Source organism: Eumetopias jubatus, unplaced genomic scaffold (assembly GCF_037043125.1).
Source record: "Eumetopias jubatus isolate StellerSeaLion01/CBP00866 unplaced genomic scaffold, mEumJub1_p1.0 scaffold_11, whole genome shotgun sequence".
Taxonomy (NCBI): domain Eukaryota; kingdom Metazoa; phylum Chordata; class Mammalia; order Carnivora; family Otariidae; genus Eumetopias; species Eumetopias jubatus.
The window spans coordinates 125,620,783-125,642,096 of NW_028274817.1; the positions used below are offsets into that span (position 1 = coordinate 125,620,783).

At 49.4% G+C, this 21,314-nt stretch overlaps 1 protein-coding gene across 3 annotated transcripts in view; it reads right to left on the reverse strand.

The window, feature by feature from the left end:
- Positions 1–21,314, reverse strand: part of XG (Xg glycoprotein (Xg blood group)) — a 37,965-nt gene continuing 16,651 nt past the window's right edge. Inside the window, exons 5-12 of one of the 3 annotated variants that reach the window (XM_028114991.2) lie at positions 20,366–20,428; positions 19,729–19,791; positions 16,676–16,738; positions 14,430–14,477; positions 11,471–11,512; positions 10,113–10,148; positions 8,613–8,729; positions 1–6,850 (exon numbers count right to left, since the gene is read on the reverse strand). In XM_028114991.2, the coding sequence (XP_027970792.2) occupies positions 6,834–6,850; positions 8,613–8,729; positions 10,113–10,148; positions 11,471–11,512; positions 14,430–14,477; positions 16,676–16,738; positions 19,729–19,791; positions 20,366–20,428 (449 nt within the window). In that variant the 3' untranslated portion in view covers positions 1–6,833. Of the gene's footprint in view, positions 6,851–8,612; positions 8,730–10,112; positions 10,149–11,470; positions 11,513–12,695; positions 13,651–14,429; positions 14,478–16,675; positions 16,739–19,728; positions 19,792–20,365; positions 20,429–21,314 lie in introns of those variants that run through there. The other 2 variants (XM_028114992.2, XM_088028889.1) reach the window with 2 other exon arrangements.

The following is a 21,314-nucleotide window of genomic DNA, read 5'->3' on the forward strand; positions in this document are numbered from 1 at the left end:
TTTAACAAGAGAACAAACAAAACCCCACAAAGTTTTATTACGTGTGCACGGAGGCCCAACATCGAAATTTGAGAACCAAAGAAATGACCAAGGCAGGCAGTTTTTACACATTTTCCATGAAGAGACAATATATTTGTGAAGCATGGACAGCATTAAAACAAAACAAAACAAAACAAAACAGGTGTTTGGGAGCTGGAATGAGTAAGGAATTCTGAGCAGAATTTGGGCAGAGGCAGATCAGAAAAAAATAAGATTTATTTACAGAGTTTTCTCAGCTTTAAAGCTCCAGTTTCTGGTGGAATCGGTGTATGTTCACTTCTTAGTACAGGGAGGGCATTTTTCATTTGGGAGATCTATTTCCTCGCTTTCAGGGGGACAGAGGAGGGTCTGAGTGTCCTTGTCCCGGCCGTGTATTGAGCAACTTCTATTTAAATAATATGTTTTGTTTCTTAAGTTCCACATATGAGTGAAATCACATGGCATTTCTCTTTTTCTGGCTGACTTAGTTTACTTAGCATAATACTCTCTAGATCCTTCCATGTCTTTGCAAATGGCAAGATTTTATTCTTTTGTATGGCTCAGTAACATTCCATTGTGTGTATAAATATATATATATATACACACACATTTTATATATGTGATACATATGTGTATATACACACATATATAATGTATACATATGTATACACACTATATATAATGTATATATGTATACACACTTGGAATCTGATATATATATACAATACATATTATATAAAATATATTACAATGTGTATATATTATATATGTATATACATATACACACACACATATATATATATATCATATCTTCTTTGTCCATGAACAACAACAAGAAAAGAGAGGAGGCGGGTGGGGGTGATGAGTGAAAACGGATGATGGGGATGGGGGAGTGCACCTGTTGTGATGAGCACTGGGCGATGTATGGAAGTGTTGAATCACTATATTGTACACCTGAAACTAAGGTAACACCGTGTGCTAACTACACTGGAATTTAAAAAAATGAAAATTAAAAAGATAAAAAAAATCCATATGCCAAAGTGGTGCCTCTTGGGGTGGCCTGCCCTTGGCCCCTAAAAAGAACTGAAGGCGTGTGGAAAACCATCCACTGGGAATGGAACATGCTGGGGAGGGGGGCCAAGAAGCCCACTGAAGAGATTCAGCTTTTCTCAAAGAACCACCTACATTTGGGCCAAGGTGAGGTCTACAGGGCGAGGAAGCATTGTGTACATAGAGAGCGTGCCCCGAAACCCAGAGACTCCAGAAGCACAGTGTTAAACAGTTTCATAGCGGACCTGATTTAGAGTTTGCCTTAGCTCTTCATCCCGCATCAGAATGGTGAATTTCTGGAAAGCCAAACTCTGCACTCCTGTCCTTGCAGACTTCACAGGAGGAACCGGGGTCAGAATACAGACGTCTGCTCTTCCTAAAACTTTCCAAAACTAGGGTCCCATCACTAGCTCGTGAGCAAAAAAAACTGAGTAATTTTTTTTTTGAAACAATGCTAAATCACAAATCACAGGTTATTTGCCTCCAATGATTTGTTAGACTATGTTTCTGGGTATTTTTTAAAATTTATTTTATTATGATTATTTTTTACTATGTTTCTGACCATATGACTGGGTGTCAAAGAAACAAACCAACAAAATAAATCAAGGCCTGCGTCATAGGAACAAACAGAATAAATCAAGGCCCAAGTGAAAGGAGAGTAACATGCATCAGAAAATTGACAGTGTGGGTGGAAATCCCCATCTTCAGGGTTCCCTAAAGCTGCTTTTCTAGGAAGCCCAAGGATGCAAAGAAAAAGTGCGTAAAATCAATAAGCAAACACAATGTCAGCAAACACTTGCTCAAGATAGATGTCCGGCTGCTACGGACGCTGGGGCTTGGAATTGGGGACAAATGCACGAGACCAGGTGATGAATCCCAAGGAAGAAACTCAGAGAAAACGATGAATGTGTTCACATAAAGGCTCAAATTCTCTGGAACAAAAAACAACCCAATCTACACTGAATTATCTGATAGAAGATAAAATAATGGTGCCCACACAGCTCTTGTTAAAAAAAGTCTCCAAAATGGACAAGCTTCATTGCAGTCAGGAAAAAAAAAAAAAATGCAATTTGAAAGTCAGATTCCATATCACACACGGAATGCGCATGCATTCCATGCATATCAAAATGTCAGCGCAAACATAAAGCCATAACTGAACCACATCCAGATGTATATAAAATTATATATAATGTATATTTATATTTATATATACATGTTTTCTATAGTTTTATTTTATACAGTATATATTTTATGTATGCATTTATATATAAATACACTGTGTATATATATTGTATACTGTACATATGTAATTCTATACATGTCATGCATTATTACAGAATATTGCATTTATAGTGAATTTACCATGGAAAGAAACGGGGGCGTCTTTCCAAAGTCTCCGCAAGCATCATCTGTTCATGGGGACGCCTGCACGCTCCAAGCAAAAATGCTTGTGGGGGAAAGCCAGAACTGGTTTTTTGTTCCTTTGTTTTTGTTTTGCAGCTTGATTGCGTGTTCTATAGAATCGACATAGAACCTTCTGTAAGTGTCCGGTGTGCACCGTGATGACTGGACAGACTTACGCCTTGCCATGTGACGACCACCACCACCACGTTAGCTAACACCTCCCTCCCCGGCACATGATTTAACTATGTCTTTCTTTGTGCCGAGGACAGTGAAGATCCGCTCTCTCGGCGACTTTCCCATGCACCATGGGCAAGAGTGAACCAAGTCACCATGCTCATTCCCCATGACTTTTGGGTCCTATCACTGGGAGCTTCTGCACTTTTTATCGGTAGGGCATGAGGAGGACGCACAGGTGAAGGGTTCCTCCAGCAGGGCAACCAGGTGGTGACACAGCAGCCCCTCCCCAAAACCAAAATCGACTCCTGATGCTCCTCAAGCTGACTGGTGCTGAGTTTTTGGGAAACAGGAGGGTCCTGCAGCCCCAGAAATCAAGGTTGCATGCCATTGGCCAGAGCTGTCACATGACCATAATGACCTGCAAAGGGTGCTGGGAACTGTAGTTCAGCTGGGAATCCCTGCACCTACCTAGAGCACTATGGATTCTGAAAACAGAACAGGTTTTTTTGGAGGAAAACCCGCATTTTCAAACACTCCTTGTTTTTAGTTAGTGTCTGCACTTTTGATTTCATGGTCTCAACTTCTCACCTGACTCTAACACATATCTTATATATTGCAATGAGCGTAATTCTACTTATATTAAGGAAAAAAAGTTTATTTGTATTTTTTCCCCCATCCCACCTGCAGCCCTCGATACCTACCAGGCACGGCTGGGAATGCTTGTCACACAGGAGCTCATTCAACCTCACCATTTGGGGGAAGCAGAGCCCATGATTACACCCATTCTTCAGATGATGTAACTTGAAGCCCAGAGAGGTCGTTTAACTTGCCTCAGGTGGCACAGCTCGAAATGCAGAAGGTAGCCTGTGAACTCATGAATTAGGCCTCAGCGTCTGGAGATGAATCCTGACCGGCTTCACGGCTATGCCCCTAGGGAAGCTCAGTGAGGTCCCCATCCTCTCTTGTAAATTAGGAACACTCGTACCCAACACATAGTGATGGACACGTGAGTTTCTTCGGGCTGCCATAACAAAATCCTGCAAACTCAGCGGCTTCAACAACAGACATTTATTCTCTCGCTCTCTCAGTTCTGGAGGCAAGAAGCCTGGGATCCGGGCTGGGCAGGGCTGCACTCCTTCTGAAGATTGTAGGGGAGGCTCTGCTCCAGTCCCCCCTTCCCAGCGTCTGGTCAGTCCTCGGCTTGTGGCAGCTTCGCTCTGAGCTACGCACGACATTCTCCCCGCGTGCGTGTCCGTGTTCACATTTCCCCTCTCACACGGACGCCGGTCCCCTGTGGGGTTAGCGCCCACTGTCCTCCGGGATGACCTCAGCTCATGGCCGCTGCAGACTCTACTTCCAAATAAGGTCACATTGTAGTTGCTGCAGGCTACAACTGGAACATATTAACTTGGGTATGTGTGTGCCTGTGCGTGTGCGTGTGTGTGTGATTTCTTCTTCCCACTCTGCAAGTCACACGGCAAATCAGCGTGACCACACCTCCCCCCCCCCCCACCACTGGAAAGCCTTGCACTTCGCCATGGGTACGTGGCGGGGGAGGGGAGCAGAACTTCTTTCCGAGGGCGTGCAGGAAAACGGAAATAAAAGTATGGCTCCCGTGGTGGTCACCGTCCTCTCGACCCGTCTAAAATTCGATTCCGGGGCTTCGCTCTGTTCCAGCGTGAAGATGTTCCTCCAGGCCCGGACCCCCAGGCACCCACTCAGGCTCCCAGGAAGAGCCGGGAGTGTTGCTTTTTACACAATACGGTCAACACCATCTTTTCCTTCCTTCATGGGCATGCAGAATGCAGCCAACTGTGACTTTTCTCCTCTTTTTAGCAGGGGAGCATGCCGTCCTGGTGGCCCTGGGGTGGGGCGGAGTCGGGGGGTGAGTTCCTTAAGGACATATGCTCCCCACCTGAGACTCAGGTAACACTCTGGGTCAAGCAGACTTCAGGCATCAACCAGTCAATCAATCAATAGGAGGCTTCTGCTATAAAATCCCCACCCACCCCAAAAAAGATATGCCTCCAAGTACTCATGATTTGAAGATTCTTATTCTAACTAGGTTGAACCTTAACCAGTTTCTGCTTGTCACTTGGGTGATTTTCTTTTCCTTTCTTTTAAGATTCGGTTTATTTATTTGACCCAGAGAGAGCACAAGCAGGTGCAGAGGGAGAAGCAGGCTCCCCGCTGAGCATGGAGCCCCACGCAGGACTCGATCCCAGGACCCTGGGATCATGACCTGAGCCAAAAGCAGACCCTTCCCTCACTGAGCCCCCCAGATGCCCCCCACGAGGGTGATTTTCATCCCTTAAGATTGTAACTATGCTTAAGTGTTCACCCTCCATCGTATTCCAGAAGGCGCCGGTGACAACTCGTCTTCCTCGGCAAGGTTTCAGGTGCCCATCTGCTCCCCAAACCCCTGCCGTGACCCTCGGAATGGAGCAGACACCCTGCCACAGGCAGACACACACCCAGCGGGCACTCTGCCCCACTCAGGACGACATTTATCCGGTGCCGCTAAGCTGGGTAGATAGCTTCCTGAGTCGTGGACCTACCGCGTGCTGCCTCCTCCTTGTAGGTGGGAATTACAGAAAGCAAGAACACGGCGAGCCAACCGCGGTATTTTTTCTTTTTTCTTTTACATTTATTTAGAATGATGCAAACTTATGTATGACAGGTGTGGGGAAAAAAACAAAACGGATGGATGGATGTCTTTATAAATGCTTCCATTGCATCTAGGTCTGTATGTGAAGGTGCAAATGCGTGTGCCCACGCACGGACGCACGCACACCTTCACACAGGCTTTTAACCAGCGTCAAAAGAAACTCACATACAGAAAACGTGCGGCAACCGTGCGGCTTCGTCCCTGGGTGCAAACAGTTGAGAAGCGTGCTAGGACATCCCTGTCCCAACAGGAATTGCGGGCCGCTGTCTTGAAATGGCTCAAATCATACGTGAATCCCTGACATGAGACACCACCATCTTAGCTGCAAGTTCCTTTTTGTATTTGGGAAGCTCTCTTTAGGGCTTTCTGCTTTTGGCGCCCCCTTCTTTGGAGACCTAGCTCCCAGTCCATGATGGTGAGCACAAAGCATGCATATTTAGGACTTTTCTGGGTCCTCTCCATGAGTTGCAGATGGCAAAAATTGTCTCTATTCTGATATTTAGGGCAAAGCCCAAAAGTTCTATAAGCATGTACCTAAATTGGAAGAAACTGTGCCAATAAGCCCAAACTGTCTTTTTCCTTTCCCCCTAAAATGTTACTAACATAGAAGCAAATAGCTAGTATGCATTTCAGATGCTTGAGCATTTTTTAAGGTTCTCTACTACGGGTGTAAAAAAAAAAAGTATAAACTAAGAAAAAGGATGGCGTTGCCTGAAGAACAGAAACCTAGAGAGCATCAGATGGAAACTGATATGAGAACAGTCAAGAGACACATATTGCGATCGCCGTCCCCTATTTTCCTAGAAAACCCGAAACCATGTAAGATTTCACAGGAAAAGGTAAAGCATCCCCAGGCCGCTTCCCCCGCCCCCCCCCACCCCCGAGATGGCTTGCACTCGAGCGACCATGCATGCACAATCCCGAAACCCAGCCTCAGGCTCCGTAGGTTGGGGGCAGGGGATGGAGGGCTGGTCGAAGCCACCCCGAGCGCTGAGAATCCCGCATTCCACATCAGCTGGACCGGTGGGCACTGACTCCCTGATGAACACTCAGCCTGGGTCAAGCTTCTCCCCACAGCTGGCTGGAAACCGCCCCCCCACCCCCAGTGGTGCTCCTGAGACCCCAGCAGAAGACAGCACCCCCGCCCATGACCCCATGCCCCGGGACACCCCCCGTGCTTTGGGGCGACACACACGGGTCGCCCATGTGCACGTCCCGCACCATGAGGTCGTGTTGGGAACCCAGGACACAGTCGGCATCTATCCACATTCACGATCGCACCAACAGATGAAGCAATAATCTTCGTTCGACCCAGGGAGGAGCCCAGTTAGCCTCACCAACGCACCTCATCCAGCAGATCTGGGGATGCTTTGGGAGGCGGCTCATCTGTGCCGAACAGAAAGCACCTCAGGGCAGCAGGTGATGTCGACAATGAAAGGAATTGTCCCAGGAGCGGCGAACGGGGTTCTGGTCTACACCGAGCTTCTCCCTAAGCGACCGCTGGATCTCGAAACCCTCATACATGTGCTGGTTCTGGAAGGGAAGATGGGCAACCATGTGTCACAGCTAGGATGAATTGACCAACTATATCTTTTTGGTCGCAGCTAATATTTGCACAAACCCCCTTTTATGGATGTGGTTTCATTAACCTTCACAACCTCAGGAGGTTTTATTCCTTGCAGTTTACCAAATAAAGCCGAAGCATCATGCTCAAACAGTCCACCTGTTGCCCCGTATGTGGCCCCATCTCCAGAAGTGTGTCTCCAGAAGATGTGGCAGCTTCAAAGTGGAGCTGCTGCACCTGTCCAGTTCCGCAGGCTGTGCACTGCAAACTCATCCCCCTACACCTTGCCAAGACGGCGTGTGAGCCGTCCTTCAGCTGACGGGTGACCTCCCGGACCCAACCGCACAGCCAAGCAACGTCAGCGTGACTGCGTGGAGCCAAGTTCGCTGTAATGCTGAGACCCTCCCCCGCACCCCGGGTCTTGAACAAAACCCTAGATGGAGCCGCCATGCTCATACTTGTTAGACGGTTTGCAGGTTTGGCAGCCGGCAAGACCAGGTAGCCCCAGGATGAGTCTTGCCCACCTTGAGGGGGGGAGTCCCCTCATGCTATGACAGCGAGTGTGCAGTCTTGGTGTCTGAGGACCGTAGCTTTAACAGATGGGAAGGCAGACGTGGTCTCCGCTGGACCCGGTGACGTCATCCCTGAAGAATAGCTAACGGAGGGGACGTCTGGGGGGCTCAGTCGGTGAAGCGTCAGGTCATGATCTCAGGGTCCTGAGATCGAGTCCCGCATCGAGCTCCTTGCTCATCGGGGAGCCTGCTTCTCCCTCCCCCTCTGCACCTCCCCCTGCTCATGCTCGCTCTCTCTCTCAAATAAATAAATAAAATATTTAAAAAAGAATAACTAACAGAAAAACTAGATGGGATGTTTATCTAGCCTTCAAAAAAGCAAAAAGAGCTTCCAGGCAGGGAAAACAAAACAAAAAAAAACAAACAAACAAGCAAACAAAAAGAGTGGGCTTTGTCTCAGATAAACGGGGAGATCATGACCCACATTTAAAAAAACGAAAAAAAACAAAATAAGAACAACTCCAGGTGCTGCAAAAAGAAAGTCAGGTAAGGTGAGGCGGTTGGGCACAAAATTCCGGCAGGCGCCAGGAAAAAAGCCAACTCAGGTCTACACTGCTGGGTTTTGAAATGCCCACGGGCCCGTGCCGAAGTCGGAATCCAAAGTCACGCTCGGTGTGTCGCAATGACCATGAGAGCTGCCAGCCACGGGAGGGGTGTTTCAGAGACTTGGTTTTCCCCCAGGCTTCTCGGAGGGCCAGGCGCGGTGCAGACCCGAGCTCCCCCGAGTCTGGATTTGGTCAGTACTCCCCATCCACCAGCAGAGGGAGGCCCCGGGCAGGTTTTGGGATTTTGCAATCCTACCTAAAACCCCGTTCCTGCAGGCCTCCCTTCTTAGGGACACAAAGGAGATGTGGGTGAACATCGCAGGCTCAACCCAAACATTTCCGAGTCCCTTACGATGGATCGAAACCATATCAGCCCTGCCGATTGCAACCCCGAGCTGAGAACGTTTCAGTCTACGTGAGTTACAACATCCACTCTTGCAGATCACAAAGCTGCTTAAAAATACCGGGGGGGGGGGGGTGTAGGAAAAGCATCCCCCATGAAGCCCCAACTTAAAACCACTTCCTTAAGCAAGGCCGCTATATGGGACGTCCCCAGAAATAACCCAGCCCTGTAACAGGCTCCAGGAAGTATTTTTATAGAGCCTAACACTTACCATTTGTCCTGAAACAGTTTCTCCTTCTGTTGCGTTGGCAGTAACCCGCTGCGGCGCCCACCAGCGTGACCACCAGCACTGACACAATAGGAGACACGATTTTCGCTACCATGTTCCCTGCAGGATGGAGAAACCAAAGACGGTCTCAGAAAACACGTGGCCGGCGAGAAAGCCGTTCATTGTAAATCCTCCCACAATCTCACCTCGGGCCCTTCCTACCCTCACATGCACAGGAAAAAAAAAAAAAAAATAATAATAACAATAATAAAGATCAAATCAGAACAAGAAGTCCGAGGAAAGGATTCTGCTTCTGTAAGCAGAAGATTTTGAGATTTTTGACGATGTCTTACCCGTTCAGGACATTCAAGGCAGAGTATTGCAAATAAGAGGCACTCGATTTGTTTTCCGTGGATTTGTTGAACTGGATGGGTTTGTACCTTTTTCGAAGTACAATGTTTGTGCCCTTGCAAAATATATTCAATGCACACGTGCCCACAAAGGTCTGGACACAGGCACACACCTAACCTGACACCTTGGAGGCCACCTTACTGCCAACAGTTTGGTTTCTCTGCCTGGGACCTTGCGTGACAAAAATCGACGGTCCCGAGAAAGAAGAAATCATTGCTTTTATTGGCGAGAACCACCTGTGTCTTCTATCAGAGTGGGTCAAGCAGCTGGTGTGTTGTTGGGATGGATACATGGCCCCCATGGGACGTTGGCTTGGGTACTGTCGCCTGCAGGAAGCATCACTTGCCCTCTCCGCACCCCGGTCTGGCATCAGACGCTCTGTCTGGACGCAGGACCCTATACGTTCCATGCAACCCCGTGTGTGCCACCTCGATTTTTGTCTTGGGCTTCACCCCTCCGGCCCCCAGCTTGTGTCCCACAGGAGAATGGTAGGGATGGATGGCTGTCCTGCGAACGCCAGTGCAGACACCCAGCAAATAGCAACCCCGAGGCTGGGCACGCGCGTCGGGACGCAGAGGCTGCAAAGCGCTTCCATGCGTCCTTCTCGCGGAGCATCTGTGACGCACAGAAGCTTGGCGTCGGGGCAAGCGCATTCATCCTCAACATGAAGGCAGGATTGCTAAGAGGCTGCGTTCTGCCAGCAACGTGTGACCAGCGTGGGCCTCCTGGCCTCCACCCCTGCCCTGTCTGACCTGCTCTGGGGCGGGCAGGGCACTCTAGGGGGCTTCTCCAGGGCCGAATGTCCACACCCTCCTTCCCGTTCTCCTTCTTGGCTTCCGTTCGTGCGCTTGCTCAAAGACACATGAGCCATCGGTGGCCCCGGGACAGGTCCACGAGACCCACCCTGCCCTCGGAGGAGCCCCACCTCCGCCCTCCTTCTGTGAGCCCCCAGGGAGGTGAGCACCCTGCAGAAGCAGGCTGCTCCATGAAAGCCTGTGGGTTAAGACAGTATGTCCAGACCCTGCTGGCCCGCCCACAGCCCTATGCAAAAGCGTGTTTTTATTAAAGACGGGAGCGGCACGGATCCATTACCCTGGGGGTTCCCGTAGGTCGAGTGTCCATCTCCGCCTGTAAAGAGGAAGGCACATGGTCATGGGATTATTCAGCAGAGTCTCCACCGCCGGGCACCCCGGAGAGGCTGGGCATGCAGCGAGAAGCACCGCGTATGGGGATCTCCGTGTGCAGGGAGCTTACCTTCTCCCAGAGGAGGAGGTGCACACTCAGCCTCAGGAGGGGGCTGTGGACGCTACATCCGATGCTGGGAGTGCGAGGGGGCAGCATAGCGACAGGGCAATGCAGCTTCCATTCCAGGGGACAGGGGATACACACACACATTTACAGACGCAACATGCACGTGCACGCGGCCATGCACGGGCACCCACGCACAGGTGCACACACTCACGCCGCCACCCATGCGCGCACTGCCCCCTGTGCCTGCCCCTCTACCCATGCGCGCACCGCCATCCATGCCTGCGCCTCTACCTATGTGCACCGCCACCTGTGCCTGCGCCTCTACCCATGCGCGCACCGCCACCCATGGGCGCACCGCTACCCGTGCCTGCGCCTCTACCCATGCGCGCACCGCCACCCAGGCGCGCGCCACCACACATGCGCCCGCATCCTCACATACACACAAGCACACACTCACATTCACGCTTGTGAACACATAAAGACATGCATACACGCACACTGCCACCCATGCGCGCGCCTCCACGCATGTCCGTGCCTCCACACATGAGCGCATCTCCACACGTGCAGGTGTGCACACCTCCACATGTTTGCAGAATACATGCAAACAGACCTGCAGGCACGCATACAAGACACACACATATACACGTGCACACATCCACCTGCACACGCACGCACACAGAGACACATGGACATCTGTATGCAAATCCATGTGCACAGACTCATGCACACAGAGGCCCATGTGTGCACAGGAGAAATACATTCCCATATGCATTAGCAAGTAGACGTGTGTGCAGCCAAATACAGAGGCACGCACACACATGCAGAGGCAGACATATGCACACATACAACCCTAAATGTGTGCACCGGCATGCACCCATCTGCACTCATGCACACATGCACGCGCATTGGCACACACATGCACAAGCACAGGTGAACACTAATGTGCACACACACGCATGTACAAACACACACACACAATATCAACCTTAAGCAGGGCTTACTTCCTTGCAAGAAAGTAAGCCTGCACTGCATGCAAAGCAACTTTGGTGACCGGTGAGCACACAAATTAGACCCGGATGGTCAGTTAACTTCCCACGCAGGAGACAATAGGACAAGCTTCCCGCCAGCGCCAGATGGGGTGTTAGTTCTCCCCAAGGACAGTTTCTCTGCACACAGCTCGTAAGAAATAATTCCTTTACCATAAGTATTTCCGTTAGAGTTGGGTCTAGAGCGCCCTCCTCCTGCAGGACAGAAAGACCACGTGTCCAGAAGTTTGGGTGACACCACTCAGCTCACCGGAAGCAAGATGCTGCATGAAGCTGCGGAGATTTCCAGCCCTCCCTCCCCGTGCAAAGGGAAGAGGCACAGTCACCACGGGGCGGCCTCTGACCACACAAGGAGCAGCAGCTGAGGTCAGCCTGCATGATGCACAGCTTCCCCTGACACCCTCTGGAGCTCACGACGACTGGGGCACACGCCATGCTCATGCCTGAAGACTGGGCGCTTTCCTTAGCTCGCGTGCAAACACGCTTTCCATGAGGCCAGCCTGAGCAGTGCCGTAGGCACAGACTACAGTCATCCCGGCCAGTGAAACAGAAAGATTTCTGGCACCTTCTTCTCATGTCTGGAGACCAATTTCTCAACGAAGGTTTGAGATGACAAACGGAATGCTTGATGCTAATTTTGTTAATTTGGAAGTGGGAACATTTTTGTGGGTGCTGTTTAAACACTGATGGGTCATTTGATCAACTGCCTCCGGATTGAGCCATGTCCCCCTCCCCAAAATTCATATGTTGAAGTCCTAGCTCCCCGGAACTGCAGAACGGGACTGTGCTTGGAGGTGGGGTCTTCAAAGGTAACAACGTTCCAAATTAAGGTAAAATGAGGTCTCGCTAGGATGAGGTCACTAAGCTGTTAGGACGGGTGTCCTTTGTGCAGGAGGAAGGGACATGCCCAATGCATTTTGCCACCTCCAGGGAGAAGCCGGGTGACGCAGTCACCTGGTGCATGAACCCAATCCTCGGTGCTAGTTTGAGAGCTGACTCACAGCTTGGCGCAGCTCAGCACCACAGAACAGGGGTCCAGACACGGACAGGGCCGGATGCACGTTCCCAGAGCCTCACATGCCAGTGAGCGCGGCCCTCCGGAAAACCACATCAGCCAGGCTTTGTCCTGCAGCTTGACCCTGGCCCCACCCGGGAGCATGGGGTCAGGGGAGGGGGGTTTGCAGACATTTTGCCCCCAGGGTGAATGATCATCCTGATGAGTGTGCTTTTCTGCACTCGGAGGGGAGACGGGTCCCCAAGACATGGTGGCGTGGGATCAGAGCCCTGACAAATTTCCTGGGGAATAAATGTAGGCATCCTTTGGGCTCCCGGGAGCACGGCTAGATGAGTCATTCCTTTCCCGCTTGTGAATCTGGCAAAGAACAAAACAACAGGTTCTGGGAAGGATCCTCGCAGAGGGAGACCCTTCAGAGACACCTGCGTGGGGTAAACACATCCCAGGATCAGGATACCTCCCTGGCCTGGAGGGTTGTGGGGGCGTCATCTGACCATATGCAATGTTCCACGTGGCTGCTTATAAAAATATCGAATAAGCGTTTGTCCCACAATTTCCAAAGAAAGAAGACGATGGGCCCATCACATCTGCACACTGAGTTTAAAGCAGACAGCCTTTGACCCCTCTCCACCAGGACCCTTCACACGCCGCCTGTCCCATACAAGCGTGTGCACCTTGGAGGGCCAGCGTTATGGGGACGGGACCATCTATAGGGTGACAGATATCTGTCCCTTAAAGCGGACTGTTTGAGCACCGTGCTTCACCTTTACTTTAGAAAATGGGATATAAAACAAAAATTTGCCCTTCAGAGGTTAGGGAGGTTAATGGGACCACATCTCTGAAAGGACCATACCCCCTTGCCAACAACGCACCGTACAAATATTAGTTTCGGCCAAAAAGGTAAGTCACTCAATTCATTTATGGTGCTCAAAACGTTTAACACATGGCAAACGGAAAAGAAAAATAATGCTTTGAAATCAATCCACAAATTGATTGAAGGGCAAAGGGGACTCAAAGGTACAAACGTGTAGTTACGGGATGAATAAGCCCTGGGACGTCACATAGAGCCTGGGGACCCTAGTTAACAATCCTGTATCCTATATTTAAAAGTTGCTAAGGGAGTAAATCTTTAAGGTTCTCATTTTACAATAAAAAAATAAAATCTGTGGGGCGCCTGGGTGGCTCGTTCGGTGAAGCATCTGCCTTCAGCTCAGGTCATGATCTCAGGGTCCTGGGATGGAGTCCCGCATCGGGCTCCTGGCTCCGCGGGGAATCTGCTTCTCCCTCTCCCTCTGCTCCTCCTGCTTATGCTCACTCTCTGTCAAATGAGTAAATAAAATCTTTTAAAAAATTTAAAAAACAAAATTTGTAACTATGTGCGCCAATGGACACAAAAAATAAAAGTTGTAACTGTGTGCCGATGCACACACAAAAATAAAATTTGTAACTGTGTGTGCCGATGGATGTTCCCCAGACCTAGAGCCGTGATTACTTTGCAACATATAATAAATGTTGAATCACTCTGCTGTATACCTAGAACGAGTAAAATGTTCTATGTCAATTGTATCTCAATTTAAAAAAAATCAATTTTGTTTTCCCAGCGAGACGTTTTTTCTCAATCTTGTTTTCCCAGCAACGACGTTTTGTTCTCAATCTTCCCTTACGGAAGCAGAGAGCGTCTGAGGGCTTCGAGATCTGCTGATCTGTTTGCAAAGAGCTCCATGTAGACAAGAACCCCACGAGTCATTCCTGTGGACTTTTCTATTCCTTCTTGGCAGCATCTGCCTCCCCGAAATGTTTTCTGCTGGCAGTAGGCCAACCGCCTGACAAAAAGTCCCCAGTGTGTTGGATGTTGTCCCCCTGGCGAGTGTTGCTGTCTGCCGTTCTGTTTCCAGCTACCTGGACACGGTTCCCTGGACAGCAGGCCGCGGCCAAGCCAGACGGTCAGCGCGGAGAGGGCTGAGAACCCCGGACGCCAGCACACAGAGCCCCAACACCCAGGACCCCAGGAAGAGGCAGGGATGGGCATGCAAGGGGGAGCCCGGCAAAGATGACCCCCACCCCGCCGTCCACCGGGAGTCCGGGTGCTGGGCGTACCGTGCGTGTTTCCGGACCCATCATTGCTGGGGTAGTAGCTACCACCGCCTGCGGGAGAGAAGGTACGTGTCAGGGACGTTCTGCTGGGAGGCGCAGGGTTCCTGGTGATGGCACCAAAGCCGTGCCCACGGCTCACCCCAAAGAGAGCCCCACATGGTGGCAAAGAGCGGGAGCCACCAGGGCAAGTCCAAGGCTGCCCGCCTAAAGTCACAGCTTTCTGCTAGGACAACTCCCGCCGAGACAGATCCCCTATGGAAAGCCCGGTGCCTTCAGAGAGCACACATGGACCCAGACGGCTCCCCGTGCATGCAGGCGCATCGCCCTCCTGCAGAGAGATCTGAGCGGGACCTGAAACCCTCATACAGAAGCACCTTCATGAGACGGGCAGACTGGGAAGGCGAAGCCCATCGTGAACTTTCTCTCTTAGGGGCCAGGCATTTTTACGGTTGGCTGATCGTGGCCATCACAGCCCTGAAGACAAAGCTGTTTGTTCACGGTGCCGAGCATCGCAGAAAGAAGGCGCACGTGCACCCTGCTTGTCCACATGACGCATGTGCCCTTTGGCAAGGTTTCGGGGAGGAGGTCTCACCTCTTCTGGAACACATCGCGCACGACCAAACAGAGGAGAAACCTCGCCTACATGACACAAAGCCTCATGCATTACAGCCTGGAGCCCGAGACTACAGAGGGCTCTGTCCCAACCGGCCCCCGCTTTTGTTTAGGTATGAAAAACTCTCGGCAGGGGGTTCCATTCCAGTGATAGCAAGAACGTCCATAAAAGCTTTTTGTATGCCTGTGTACGTGGGCATAAACCTGTATCTATATACATAGGTATATATACATACATATGCACAAATAAAACTATACATAGATATGTATAAAAGTACACGTACATATAAAAGTAGACAAATATAAAGATATGAACCCACACACATACGTAGATAAATGTATATAAAGATATATATACTCAAAATATATGCATACATTTTTAAAGCTGTCTGTATGTACATATATAAACATATATCTACACATATAAACATGTATCTACACATATACAAAGGTATATGCATGTGCAATATTATAGAAGTAGATATATGAACATGCAAATGTAGAAATATGCACATATTCAGAGGTGTGCATGCGTATAAATATATATAAATATAAAGGTATGTAGAAACATACAAATATGTATACACTATATATAAACATGTATGTGTACATAAAGGTATGTAATACGTACATTGAGATATATAGAGATAGATGTTCACACGTATACAAATGAAGAGATATATACACACATATTCATAAAAGGTGTATATGTAAACAGAGACATATAAATAACTACATACATATATAAAGGGATATATAGATAAAGATAGAGACTTATGTATATATAGCATATAAGGTGTTTATATAAATATATATAAAATATATTTTTATGTATATATAAATATATATAAGGGATATATGCATACGTAAAGATATATAGAGACATATGCATATAAAGATGTTTACATAAATGTATATAAAGGGATATATAGCTAAGTAAAGATATATAGAGACGGGCGTACATCCAGGTGCATGTGTAAAGGTCTGTACAGGTCTCCGTACACGAATATAAACATATATAAATACGTGCACCCATACATGAGGGATCTATGCCTAAGTAAAGATGTACAGAGACGAGCGTACATCCAGGTGCATGTGTAAAGGTCTGTACAGGTCTCCGTACACAAATATAAAGATATATAAATACGTGCACCCATACATGAGGGATCTATGCCTAAGTAAAGATGTACAGAGACGAGCGTACATCCAGGTGCATGTGTAAAGGTCTGTACAGGTCTCCGTACACGAGCATAGAGACACAGAGAGAGCTGGATGCCTCTAAAGCCAAGCACACATCACGCCTTGCAGGATACCTCCATGCACAGAAGTGTCCGGAAAAAGGCAAGGCCCAGGTGTGTGCCGAGCTCTAAAGGAACGTGCACACACGGGTACACACACACACGTGCGCGTGTTTACACAGACACAAGCACCACTTGTCAGTGCAATCTGCCCTGTGGCTAGTGTTGCCCACGACACAAACCTCCAGAGGGGACAGGTGCACGGAGCACGCCCTCCGATGAGGCATAGGACACGTGGGACACGGATGCCCTGTGCAGCGCATCTTCCGCTCGGGGCCGATTCTGCACCCAGACCTCCCCAACACCTCCCCAGTCAAGAGAGAGAAGCCGCGGGCATACCTGCGGGCGGCTTGGGTCTGGGCGGGTAGCGGCCGTCGTCCCGGTCCGTGTTGCCAAAGTAACCTGTGGGGTGCACAGAGCATCCCTGAGACCCTGTACAGACAGTGCTCCGTAAACCCCAGCCCGCATGACAGACGCATGGGCAGCTTGTGGAGAGCGGGGCAGACCATTTGCAGGACACCGGGACAATGGGACCAAACTGCAGGTGTTCCCAGTGCCGTCCACGTGGGACACCATTCTTCCTGTGGGGAGAAGGTATGGGGGACCTGGCAGCCTGGGAAGGGCAAGTACTTGGACGGGCCCCTTATGATCTGAGAGTTGAAGGGAGGTGTGGAATGCAGAGTAAGACAGTGATCTATCATGTCTCAGACCCCCAGGCCCCAGGACCTTTGCACATGCCCTCTGCACCGAATGCAGGCTTCTCTTCCTGCCTCAGCCCCTGGGCTAAGACCACCTCCACCCTGGGTGGGACTCCACAGCTCCCACTGTCCCATCCAACCCCGTCCGCTTGGTGACTGCCACACGCCCATGCCGAGAACCAAGGACCAGCCTCGGCACAGAGCATGTGCTCACGTAAACACTATGGAACCGCCTCTGAATACTGAAACCGTGGAATTTCCAAACATACCTGAGCTGACGTGAAAGGAGGTGCTTCTGAAAAGCCCTTAAAGATGGGTGCTGGTTGCCGAGGACACCAAGCCCCCCTGTGACGAGCGGGTCCTAAATTGCAATCCCGTGGCCCTGACCTCTGGGGATGGGGAAGATGCCAGAGGTTGAATTAATCCCCAGTGACCCACGATTTAATCAATCGTGCTTCCGTGATTGAAGCCCGCCAAAAACCCAAAAGGACGGGGTTCGGCGAGAGTCGTGGTAGCGGAACGCATCCACATGCCGCATGGGGGATGCACCGCCCCTCCCCGGGGACACAAGTCCTGCCCTCGGGACCCCTGCAGATCTCACCTCATGCACCTGTTCCCCCGAGAGCTCGTGCATATCCTTTATCACACCCGGTAGGGTAAACTAGCACCCGTGTTTTCCCCGAGTCCCGTCAACCACTCTAGCAAATTAACGGAGCCCTGGGAACCGCCGACCTATAGCCAGACGTTCAGAAGCTCAGAGGACAACCTGCATTTGCAACTCTTGTCTCAACTGGGGGCGGTGCCCTGGGACTGAGCCCTTACCCTGCGGGATCCGGGGCTATTTTCGGGCACAGTGTATCAGAAGCGAGTTAACGGCTTGGTGGTGTTAGCAAACACACACGTCGGATACACCATGCAGCCTCCCGCATGTTCCCGTGTGGGACACTGGCATTGGGTGATGCGTGCTCACCAGAATTTCCCTGCCCTCTTTTGAATAAGCTTGCTTACACCCTGAGCCGGTTTTGCATTTTTTTAAATCAAAATACAGTGAAATTTAATGTGCACTTGGGTCCCCAAAGCTCAGTTTGGGGTTCAGTGATTACCTTTGTTAACATTCTCCTAGGCACCAACTGCCCTGACCCTTTTCTGGGGATGCTGACATATGAAGTCTGGCGAGGGGCCCTGAGCTGCCCACTGGGGCCAATGGGGGAACGTCAGTGTTTGCAATCAGAATAAACCTCGGGGCCTTTAGAGGCGGCGGGGGGCAGCCTATCTGCAGAACCCGGCTGCCGGATGTGAGTCGTACTGGGGTGTCGGGGTGTAAAGGGGGTGCCAGGAGGCAGCAACAGCACCCATGGCCAACGATCGCCGTCCACAGATAGGAAACTGAGTATTTTGTCATTGCACTGGCCACAAGCCACAGCCTGCCCACCTCCCAGGTGTCTCCTGCACCCACAGGGAGGCAGGTCCTGGCACAGACCCCACAGCCGTCACGTTTGAGCTAGGTGGTTGCTAATGCCACGCAGATGCATGCAGACGACTTGAGCATTGGAAGATGTGCATCCAATGGAAAACCCCACAAAAGGTGTCCACCTGCTTGGAAAACCCACAGAAGGTATCCACTTGCTTGGAAAACCCACAGAAGGTATCCACCTGCTTGGGAAACCCTACAGAAGGCATCCACTTGCTTGGAAAACCCACAGAAGGCATCCACCTGCTTGGAAAACCCTATAGAAGGCGTCCACCTGCTCGCTGCTCCCAGATGCCTGAAGCCTGCATGCTTTCTCCCCAAGAGCCAAGACATGGCTCCAGAGATGCATGTTTAGGGACTTAGGATGCCCTAAGCATCTGTGGGCAAAATCTGTCTGCACAACTCGCCAATCTCCCCAAACCCCTTTCTCTCCCTGTGGAGTTCCAATGCCCCCTGCCCTCCCAGGGTGTGTGTATAGGACTGAGCTATTGGGGACCCAGATGACATCCAAGGGGAACTTCTCAGGGTTTGCAGGACTGTCCATAGTCAGCCTGCACCTCTTTCCCCTTCCCCATATTTATGATTTGGTCTCTGTCCTGTCTCTGAGAAACTCCCATGGAGATGCATGGCTGTCCGACGCGGGGTCTGATAAAACTGCGAAATGCAAAATCAGGCAGTGACCTGTCCAATTTCTCTCCACAAAAATCGCTCCATCAGGGACACCCCCCAGAGCTGTGGGGACCCCTGGGAAAGCAGTTTCCGGAAACCTGTCCTGCCATCCAGGAAGGGCCAGCCGCCCAAGACATGGCGGCATCTTCAAGAGGCTGTCTCGAGACTCCGGAGAGCTCATGAGAGAGCTCGTGATTTCTCATCAATTTTGCTTCAAGTGGGATCTCCAGAAACATCTGTGAGCCGTGACCAGCGTCCGTCATGACCCCTCATTAACATCTTGGAGGACCCTGGATGCCACGACCAGGAATTTGGGGAGGGCATGGGGTCTGTGTAGAGCATTCCAGCAAACGGAGTTGAGGACGTGTGCACCCTGATGGAGGGATTTTAGGGTGGATCCTCCATCCCCAACATTGGAGTGCACTCCTTATAAAACAGCCTCTGGACATTCGAAAACCATTGCCATTTCACCATTGAGGACGGAATTTCGAGAGCGTCGATGTGGACGGTGCATCCATCCCCAACGCTTCCGAATCCCGTCTTAATGCGCTTACCTCCACCGCCGTCAGAACCGCCAGGCTGCGGGCGAGGGGGTGGCCTCGGCCTTGGGTAGATACCTGCCGGAAAATAGCAAGGGGATTTTAGGAATGCTTCTGCAAGCCCTTGGCTTAGCCCAGCCTCACATGGCTCTACCTGGTCTTAGGGTTTAGGTTTTTGGCGCTGTTGTATTGCTAAGGACTTTATTGACAATGTTTCCTTTTATTTTATTAAGAAATCTATGGGAACTGGGTCTGCCAGGTTTTTAAAAACAAGGAGACATGGAGGGTGAATCACTTGCCATGCACAAGTGCACACAGGTGGGCGTTTTTGAACGGGACATAATTTGGAACCCTACAAACAAGCGGGAAAGGAACTTGTCCTCAACCTAATTAAAAATCCATCACAAGAACGTACAATACCCTCTGATCACGCAGTATTTTCCAGCGCTCAGAGCAAGGGGAAACAAAATGAGTGACGTCAGTTCAACCTTCTGGCCTCCCCTGCTTAGGAGCATGACTCCTGCATGAGTTTCCTGCAGAGCAAACTGCTCCTTATTTCAAAAGCAGCCTGATGACCACCCCACCCCCATAAAGACAAGGCAGGCTTCATGAAACCAGGTTGGAAAGGAGCCCGAAGGCTGAAAATTCTTACTTCCACTGTCGTCTGGCATTCCAGGTTGGGGGTGGTACGGTGGTTTTGGTTTTGGGTAGATATCTGCGGGGAAAACGACATAGCGTTTTTAGCGGAGAGAAATAGCCTTGTGTTACGAGCAGCCTATAAAACAAGGACATCTGCGCGGCTATAGATTTTCTATCTTATTCACATTTGTTGTTCACGGTGTTACAGATGACTATCGACCCGCTGGACATGACTGAGTCTAGAGACATAAAATCTCAAAACTGCAACTTCAAGAAAAAATCCACACATGGGTGCACATGTGCGCGCACACACACACACACACACACACACACACACACTGTTCCTAGAAGCTAGCTCTCCTGGCAAGAGGGTGCTAGAGCTCCAGGATGCTGACAGGTGCAGGCTTAATAAAAAGGTTCAGCGTGCAACTTAAAAAAAAAAAAAAAAGGCAGAGAAATTCTCCCGGTGCATTTGTAAATTGATGTCAACATTTTCTTACTAAACATATTCTTCTCCTGGTTGTTGGTTATCTCTCTCTCTCTTTCTTTTATTTTAACTCTATTATTTACTTATATATAATATATCATATGATATAATATCAAATAACATCATATCAAACATCATACAATATGATACATATTTTATGTGCTATTATATAACATATATTAAATATTATTATGTTATATAAATATACTATTTATTATATATATAATTTAATAATGTACTACATATAATATATATTGTGTGTTATATATATTACACGATACATAATCATAAACCATATAATATAAATATATCATTTATTTTATATATAGTGTATATGCTACAAAATATATGATATATATTATATATAATTACATATTAGTTTATTATATTATATAAATATATTATTTGCTTTACATGTGTTGTATATATGTCATATTATATATGCTATCTAATATATATGATTATATATTGTCTT